Source organism: Wyeomyia smithii, chromosome 1 (assembly GCF_029784165.1).
Source record: "Wyeomyia smithii strain HCP4-BCI-WySm-NY-G18 chromosome 1, ASM2978416v1, whole genome shotgun sequence".
Taxonomy (NCBI): domain Eukaryota; kingdom Metazoa; phylum Arthropoda; class Insecta; order Diptera; family Culicidae; genus Wyeomyia; species Wyeomyia smithii.
Window position 1 is genome coordinate 58699034 of NC_073694.1, and position 9870 is coordinate 58708903.

Here is a 9870-nt window from a genome sequence, read left to right on the forward strand (position 1 = left end):
TATTCGATGTGATAGACAATCCTTTAATAGATAAAATTTCATACAAAGGTGGACGAATTAAACGCAGGAAAGCCGCAGTAGCATTTTACTGAATGAAAGCGACGTAACCATTTATATTCCGAAGGGTGTCACATTGAATGGGATTGAATTTCGTCCAGATTTGGCGATTTCGGTCAAGCACCACACGAACCTGCTATATCCTATTTATGCTATAATTCTAGAAATTGTGGTTGCTGGAGATCAATTGAAGATGGTCATCTGCATACGGCATTTGCCTTTTGGAACATGTACAATAATTCTGCTAAATTTGTGTCAAGACGCTGGTATTGTGAAGATCATTGATAAAAACGTATTGAATAAATCATAAATAGAATTCTTATAAATTTTCAACATAAATCCTCTCAGGTGACTAAGATTTCTATGAAATAGAAATATGCTTATCTATGGACGACACAGACCTTTGCCGTATAAAATTACCAACAAGACTAGTCAAAACGATTAAAAAAATCCAACATGAAATTGTTATCAACAAAAGAGTGAATTTTCCAGATGGTGACGTGAACGAATATTTACTTGAGGACTTTCAGATTAAAGAAAAATTCCCACTGATACTAAGGAACACCGAATTCCCAAAAACACAGTATTTTCCCACTTCTCGTGGGCGCATCTGACCACGATAAAGCCGGTGGAAAACCAGGGCCTTGAAGAAGTATAGGTGATTCTCGTCACTCTCCCCGCCTTGTATTTCCCAGTCGTCAGCGTCTACATCTTCAAACTCTTTCGCGGCTAATATGCTTGAAATTTCATTCAGAGGTTGGTAACCATAAAGGGTTTTTGTGAGATGCTTGAGAAAAGTATGGTTTTGAAGATGAAAACAAATTCTCCCTGTCTTCCTCATGCTCCCAAGCATCACATCTGTTCAACTGAAGAACCAAAAATTAGACAAAATCTCTTTATTTTAAGTATCGACATCTAGCGGTGGAGAGGACGCATTTTACACTCGAAATTTTATTACGCTTATATTCCATTCATTCAATAAAAGGACTGTATGAGCTCTTGCCGCTTTTTCGCCGAGAGAATCCTTTGTTCTCCCTGGTACTGGTATAGCGAGGGTGCCTTTTCATGATAATCGTACAGTACCACCCGCATACGTACGACGGTTTTAATGTAGATATATTTGTTAAGAAGTTCATTGTTGCCCAAGTTGAAAACTGAATATCTTGACTAACGACAATCATTTTTGTACATTGTACCCAATGTCGTAAGCACTGCTGTGTATACCGCGTCTGATAAGCATTACTTACAATGGTAGGTATAAAAAACGGTACGAGAAAAAAATATTGTCGTTGGTTGAGAAATTCGGTTTCCAAGTCCAACGAAGAAATTTAGTAGAGTATAACGGAAACCATAACTATTTCTTTGATTGAAGATATTAAAGTAAATCAATTAATAGGTTAAAATAGTTTCAACGTTCGCTAGGTGTACGATCCTAGAAAATTCGTTAAACAATGTTTGAAAGATTTTTAGTTTAATTTGTTCTATTGACGTTGAATGAGAATTGTTACTGAATTTCCGCTTTAAAGATCTCCTGATTGCGGTCCTGTTTTGTTGGTTTTCGTACATGATATCCGCGATAGCATGTAGCCGAGGTGATATCCGTTGACAGCTCGATTGTATGGGATATCAGGTAATATGGATGGTAATATGGCCTCGATAGCACGAATCGCCTGATATCAGGTGATATGCGGTGTAGTGTGAACGGGGTATAAATAGCTAAACAACCCAATTAGAGCGTAGATTATGGTCTAAAAGCTTCTCCAAATTTATACGCTAATGTTCACGGAATACCAGGAGGGGAAATCGTCGGTAACTGCACTCCATACTATAGCTACAAAACTAGAAAAATCTTTTGCTTCAAAAGAAATTCAATGATTCAATGACTGCTGCAATGGAGAAACGTGGTTTTGACAATTGCATTATTCAGTGTAACAGCTATAAAAGGGTGCCCACAAGGAGGGGTGATATCTCCTCTGCTGTGGTCATTAATAGTTGATGATCTTCTAAAAAAATTGATTGATTTGAAGTAGTTGGATTTGCTGATGATATTGTTATTATTGTTCGTAGCAAGTATGATGATATCATCGCAAACCGAATGCAAATTGCCTTAAACATTATTTCCTCGTGGTGTGATAGGGAAGGCTTAAATGTAAATCCTTCAAAAACCACTATCGTCCCATTTACACGTAGAAATAAAACTAATCTTAATGATATTAAGCTAAAAGGTGAGCTTCTTAAACTCTCAGATAACGTCAAATACCTTGGAGTAACTCTTGACAAAAAACTTAACTGGAATACACATCTAGAGCAGGCAACAAAAAAAGCTACAAATACTCTATGGATATGTAATAAAACTTTTGGTAAACAATGGGGACTCAAACCGAAAATGATCCATTGGATTTATTCTGCTATTGTGAGACCCAGAATTACCTATGCTTCACTAGTCTAGTGGACAAAAACAAGGGAGAAAGGTGCTCAAGATAAAAGTTGGAAAAACTTCAACGGCTAACCACTCTCTCAATAACGGGTGCAATGAGAAGCACACCCACCAAGGCATTGGAAGCTCTACTGTTTATGCTTCCACTGCATCAATTCATACAATTAGAAGCCGAAAAGAGTGCCTTACGGATCAAAAGATCAATAAAGCTCTTTGAGGGTGATTTAACGGGTCATTTAGGTATTCTAAAAAAAATTCGTATCAATCCCCTAGTGATCAGCAATGAAGACCGGATGGAGAAAAGATACAATTCTGAAAGACGATTTCGAATGTTTGAACCTGAGCGTGTGTTTGGGAACGCGGTGGTCCTGATCTCCGCCCAGGATCAATCATTTTCTACACAGATGGTTCAAAATTGAACAATCGAGTGGGAGCAGGAGTAACTGGCTCAGGAATAGACCTGTCAGTTCCAATGGGCCAATGGCCAACTGTCTTCCAAGCTGAAGTCTAAGCAATACTAGAATGTTCTGAAATATGCCTACGCAGGAAGTACAGACACTCAAACATTTGCATGATGTCCGACAGTCAAGCAGCGTTGAATTGAAGGCTTTGAAGTCTGCGACATGCACATCAAAACTAGTTTGGGAGTGTGTTCAATCACTCCAAACACTGGGTTGTAATAATCAAGTAGACTTATACTGGGTTCCTGGTCACTGTGGAATAGATGGGAACGAAAGAGCCGATGAACTGGCAAGGCTTGTCTCATCAGTTCATAGGACCAGAACCCTTCTGTGGTCTATCCGCTTGTTCCCTTAGAATGGAACTAAAAGCATGGGAAACTCTGAAAGTGGAATCCAACTGGACAAACACCTTCATCGGTAGGCAGTCGAAACGTTTCATCATTCCGAACGTTTCTATGACTCGTAAAATACTGGATCTTTCAAAAAAAGATCTAAGCACGTATACTGGTTTAATAACAGGGCATTGTCCGAGCCGTTATCATTTGAAGGTTATGAAAAAACTTCAAGATGATACATGTCGAGTATATGGCATGGAAAAAGAAGACTCGGAACACCTGTTATGCCGATGTCCGGCAACTTTTATCAAAAGATATAAGTTCTGCGAGAGAGGTCTTCTGGAACCCTCTGAAATCTGGAGAACAAATCCCAGTACGGTTGTGCGCATCATACGAAGTATAATACCGGACTGGACTAATGCTATTGGCCAGACTATAACGACCACTTCCAATAGTGATACGTTATCCTGACTAAGCAAAACTAAAAAGGGGGAATATGTCACAAAATATCAAAAAATTGGTCGCAGTTCCGAAAATACCCAACACGAAAAAAAAAACGTTCACGGAAACATTATCTTTTTAATTATAAGACACTATCCAGCTTCTACGTGCCATAATGGCGGGCGCTATAATGCATAGTTCCTAGGACAGGACGTGACAAGTGGCTTCTAGTTATTCTTCTTTTCGTTCAAAATCGCCCTCATGAAACATTGTGACTTTTCGGCACGACGCTTGCCAGTGTTTCCAAAAATGTTTAATTGGCAACATATATATCAAGGATTTTCCAAGCTCTGGATTTCAATTTTAATTAATTCATTTGATAATGCTAGTTCAATTGATTTAAAGATAAATGTTAAATTTATTTGAACCAGCCATAATTTCAACTCATTTTGGGTTTCTCTTACTTTTCATGAAAAGAATCTGCTGTTGTTTACCATACGTAGTTTCAAAAACATGAATAACATTTCGAATGTTGATTTTCATAGACATTACACAGTATAGTGTATGAGAAAGTTTCATAAAATTGTTGAACCAAAAGCTGTTCATTCACTTGGTAAGCAAAAACAGTGTGAACAAAAAATACCGAAAGTTTTCGCAGCACGGCCAACCATACCGACTAATAATAAAATTCAACAGTGCGCTAAGTAAAAACGACCAATCTGAGAGGGCTTTCGCTTTGACAGAACTTTGGGTAATTTTTGGTTTCTCTTGTCACGTCCTGTCCTAGCAAAGTTCGTAATAAATTACCCACCCTTTTGACAATTCTGCTTACGTCAGTTTGAAGTCTTCATACAATTTATCAAAAGAAAAATATATCTGGCAACATTTGTGTTGCCAATTTTTCAGAAATCGCAAATCTGAATCGTTGCATTATCAGGCACTAGTCTACATATATCACAACTCTTTGACAGTACATTAATGTCGGATTATGTCGGAGTGATATGAGTGTGACAGATAAACGACAAATACCAAAATATATCCAGCAATATCGTATGGTATTGCCGAAATATTTCTCCAAAATTTAGAGGGGGGTCCGTTACTACCATTTTTATTTTTAATGATGTCGATATGTATTTTTTTAATAGAATAGTGGCAAAAATAGCAACAAAATTAAGATAGGCAAGCTTTTCGATTAATCAATATGATATTAATATTTCCGCATCATAATTTATTGCGTTTTAGTAACTACTTCACATAACCAATATGTAGGCGAAGATGAAGTTCATCACTACAATAAACCATTTTACGAGACGTTTCTGAACTCAATTCATGAATGATATTTTAAAAACTCGGAACCGCTGATATAACGCAAGTAAAAGCAACATCAATGTCAGCAGGATCCGTGACACCCGTCAGTTCGTAAAATGGTCTATTTAACGCTAGGTCACGAAATATTGCAAAGTTTTTGCAGTTATCGGTCTTGCAGTTGAAAAGCGCTGCAGTTAAAAGTCTTGCAGTTATCGAACGGCGACTGCATTATACCACAGATAACAGACATCCAAGCTAATCCAAGGTGGCGCTAAGAACACTTAGTGGTCAATGATTCGATAAAATCGATAGTTTTCCAGCTCTTATCGATATTATTGCAATAAGAAGCGTTGCCGTTTTTTAATGTAGAAATTTTGAGCAGTCGTAATTTGTACATAATCGACGATTTTATTCAATCCCAGTTTATATTTGCGATAAATTTGTTTGTTCTAGTGTTGATATAAAAAAAATACACAAACCTCACAAAAACAGGGTTATATCGTTGCAAAAACAGCGACTATACTATTTGTGAGAATTTTCATGCGTCTGGCAGCTATAGTCAAAGCGTTGCCATCACTAAAGTGGCTAAAGTCACAAGTTGCAGAGCATTCCAATGTCGTTAGCATTCCAAACGAGTAAGAATTTGAAATCTTATACGCGATTTCTGGAGTTTTTTGTTCTAGTTTGAATATCTGTTATCTGTGACTATCCAGCTTTTTACGCGCCATAATGGCGGACGCTATAATGCGAAGTTCCTAATAAATTACCCACCCTTTTGACAATTCTGCTTACGTCAGTTTGAAGTCTTCATAAAATTTATCAAAAGAAAAATATATCTGACAACATTTGTGTTGCGAATTTTTCAGAAATCGCAAATCTGACGTAAGCAGAGAGGTTCGCATATTACGAACACGCATTATAGCGACCGCCATTATGGTGCGTGAAAAGCTGGGAACGTTTTACTGTGGATTTTGAGTAGTTTCTACTTAGGTACAGGAAATAGTGTAAGAGTGTAAGTAAACTCGTAAAAGCAAACTGTTGGTTTGTTTCGCCCTTTTACAATACGCAGGTTTAATTTCAATGCATGATATCGGCTAGCATCTTCAAATGTTCAGCTCAACTGACATCTCGCAGATAAGTTGTTTTTTAACTCGTTAACTAACGCCGTCTTATTTCCAATGATCACACAAAGATTGAATTATTCTAAGTTAAGTTTAAATTTGTGCCTTAGAAAACACGACATCAAAAATGAACATCGTGAATTCCATTTGCCGTGCCTGTCTTGCTGAAGGTGTTCCAATGATAAATCTTATGAGCGACTCCGAGATTTTGGAAAATGGTAGCGTTATGGGCGATGAAGAAGAAGACTCCAGTCGAGATCCAGCCTCCATTCAGTTGGGTACGATTTACAGTGATCTCACGCGGTTACCCTTGTTAGATCAAGTATCCGCCGGAAGTATTTCCACAAATATTTGCATGCAATGTGCGAAATCCTTGAAAGAATTCCATCACTTTCGGCAAAAGGCTATACGCGCCTATGAGGAACTGCAAACCAAGGCTAGTATCGCCCAAATCATAAACCATCTTGATAAAAGTAGCATAGGGAGCGTGCGCAACGATCGTCTAGAGGAAGACTTCGCCGAAGATCTGATGGCGGAAGATGAGCTGAGCAATCGGTTCAAGAAACCACTTGCCGCCGGAGAGCAGCGCTGTGAGGTATGTCAGAAGGTTTTCAAAAATAAACGGATGCTGTTTCGTCACCAGGAGATTCATGCCAGCGAAAATAAGTATAAATGTCGGTACTGCGGCCGATGGTTTCGAGCTAGAAGCAGTTGGTACAATCACGAGTTGAAACATCGCCATGCGGTAGGTCGCGAGGTAAAACTAGAGCGCGAATTTCTTTGCGAGGTATGCGCAAAATGCTTTAAAAATAAAAAATTACTCAAGGATCACTTGGAAATTGTACATCAAGGACTGAAAAGATTTAAGTGCGATATCTGTAACAAATGTTTTACACGAAATGGTTCTCTAGCGGAGCATAAACTCATACAGCATGCAGGAATCAAACAATTTGCTTGTAACATTTGCGGTAAGGCATTCGGGAAAGAGGATTCACTTAAAACTCATCTGACGGTTCATTTGGGCAAACGATTCCGGTGTGAAGTTTGCTCGAAAACTTTTCTCAAAAAAGCATTCCTCACTGCACACGTTGCTAAAGCACACCCAAGTGAAGATGGTCCGGTGCCATTTGCCTGCGACGTTTGCAAGAAAACTTTCAGTTCCTCATACCACTTGAAAAATCATCAGATGATTCATACCAACGATCGTCCACAACAATGCAATCAATGTGGTGCCTCTTTTCGCCAAAAGCAACAACTAAAGGTTCACATGTACCAGCATACAGGAAAACCGTTCAAATGTCAGTTCTGTCCGGCCGCTTTCGGAATCCGAGCTCGCCTAAAGGCGCACCAGGATAAAAATCACCAAGGCGAACAACAGCAGCAAGCAAACAACTCACCCGCATTAACCGCACAAATAATTAATGAACCAGACTTCGGCGACGGTGCCATCAACGAGGAGATATTGAACGAAATCTGCTATCAAATCGATGCCAATCAAATTGTCCTACAGAATATCGAAGATGACGGTGTGAACTTGATCTATAGTAGCAATGAACACATCGTCTTTTTCGACGATGGGAATAATTTGCTCCCCGAAGAGATCGACCCCATCGGGCAATTTTTTACGAACGAGAATCAAATCAAAAACCTACAATAAACTAGAATTATACTTTATTAGCCTCCTTTTGAGCTTTCTTCATTTTCTTCCTAACTGCCTCGCTTTGATCCAAACTGCTTTGGAAGAAGCTAGCTTCCTTGCGGGCTTGAGCGATCTCCGTTCGTAGTTTTTGCTTGAATATCGCCCGTTCGTAGGCCAAGCGTTCGCTAAGATGAATCCATTTGAATCTTGGCAGGTATTTCATACTCCACAGGATGTCGCAAAAAACGGATTTCTTCTTCGTGCTGATTGGTCGAGTGTTTAGATGCTGGACAACGGCTTTGGCAATCCGTTTGCGCTTGAACTCTACCCAACCTTCGGTGTAGCGAACCATCGCCCGTTTACCTTTAGCGGTCTTTTTGCGAATTTTTCCTTCTAAAATTTAAATGATGTCATTTCGAAGACCAATCTATAATAGAATGCATTACCTTTTCGTTCTGGTAGCAGATAAATCCGACCCACCTCACCGTACGGCTCTAGTAGCTCGCGCAATATTGTAACATTCATATGTTTGGGGATTGTGGAAATGTAGATAATACCTGCTTTTCGCTTCTTCGTTATTGGCGTGACCAGCTTCTGTTTGGTTTTAGCTTTACGCTCGAGTATAGTAGTGGGTTTTTCTTCCGGGTCGGAAGATTCTTCTTGGTTGTTTTGTAGATCTTCGACATCGGAATCTGAAGCTTCGTTGTTATCGGATTGAGTCTGCTGTTCATGATCCTCTTTCATCTCGTCAGTTTCTTCCCACACGGAAGTATTTTTAGATCGCCGCTTGAGCATTTTACAGCAATATTGGTTGCTATACGTTGCTGATTTTAAAACTTATTGCTCATCGAGTTTTTATAACATGGTGCAGCAATCGCGAGGTTACCAATTTATGGTCGTTTGACGTTCCCGAAACATGATAAACACTTGTACAGAATCCATCTATTTTACAATCACACGCTCTATTCATTTTGCTCGGAACTAAGTAAAATACCTCTTTTTTCTTTGAAAGTGCCATATGATAATAAAAATGGGTAAATTATTACCCATTAATGCGTTTTTGGCGGGAACCGTGGGGAAACAAATCCAACCAAATCAAAGCAAACAGTCGCGCTGCGATTATTTTCACAAAAACTGAACTGAAAATAGTGGTTGCTGTGTTGCTAAGCAGCCTAAACAAAGTAACAATTTTTGGGCCATTTTTACACCGTTTTTCTTGCTGAGAAGATCTATCTACTCGTGTTTCGTTGGGTGAGTTTTGAATCGGATTTTTTTTTATAGTAAAGTTTTTTTGAAGTAGAATACTTCTCTCAGGAAGTTCGGCTACATAGGGATGTGAAATGAAAATCTAAAACCGAAAAAAGTGAAAAATATGTCCAATTTCAAATGCTAATAAATCGGTTAGTATTCGATGGATTTCCTTCGTTCTTGCAGCAATAGATTGGAAAATCTTCTAAGATTCTTGCCAAAATAAGATAATTGTAATGTTATGATTCACACTATTGTACTATTGAAAATAGTCAAGCCTTGTCAAAACGAAAAATTCGACCTCTGATTGGTCGTTAGATGCTTGCTTCCCAAGCACGGTCGACAGAATCATATACCTTGCAATTGAAAACATGCTATTTGGCCTATATAAGAGCCTGTTTCAGCCGGAGCCGCTCATAATAGTTCTAGACAGCGACAACAGCAGTCGTCCTTCCTTAGCAGCAGCACTATACCTGTGGTTGGTTACCACGTCTCAGGAGCAGCGCGGTTTTTCTCAGCGTGTGCCGCCAGACAGCCATTATTCCCCCCGTGTTGGGGCAGCATGAAGATTGCCATCAGGGAATCCAATTTTGGAAATCAAAATGCCTTTTTTAAGACAAATAAACAAGTCATTGAAAGTTAATAATTTTTGTCAACGCAAGCAAGCATTCTGTGTTGCATCCTAGCAATTTAAATCTGTCGCACCCGTCGAATTTACTGAATGTGAAATAGCTTCCACAGTGCATGTTGTCCGTGTATCTTAATTCCCCCAATGTTAGGGCAGCTCAAAGGTTGTAATTAGCAACCGATTTTGAACCGCAAA

The 9870-nt window shown here is 39.0% G+C and overlaps 2 protein-coding genes across 2 annotated transcripts; one reads left to right on the plus strand and one right to left on the minus strand.

Moving 5' to 3' along the window:
- The first annotated feature begins 6159 nt into the window (after positions 1–6159).
- LOC129717277 (zinc finger protein 665-like) lies at positions 6160–7839 on the plus strand. Its single transcript, XM_055667141.1, has one exon. It carries the CDS (start codon positions 6288–6290, stop codon positions 7815–7817), a length of 1530 nt encoding a protein of 509 aa, XP_055523116.1. The 5' UTR covers positions 6160–6287; the 3' UTR covers positions 7818–7839.
- LOC129717283 (uncharacterized) lies at positions 7810–8719 on the minus strand. The gene is made up of 2 exons (XM_055667147.1): positions 8246–8719; positions 7810–8192 (listed from the first exon to the last, which is right to left on the minus strand). Exons 1-2 carry the CDS (start codon positions 8592–8594, stop codon positions 7825–7827), a joined length of 717 nt encoding a protein of 238 aa, XP_055523122.1. The 5' UTR covers positions 8595–8719; the 3' UTR covers positions 7810–7824.
- Positions 8720–9870: the final 1151 nt, after the last annotated feature.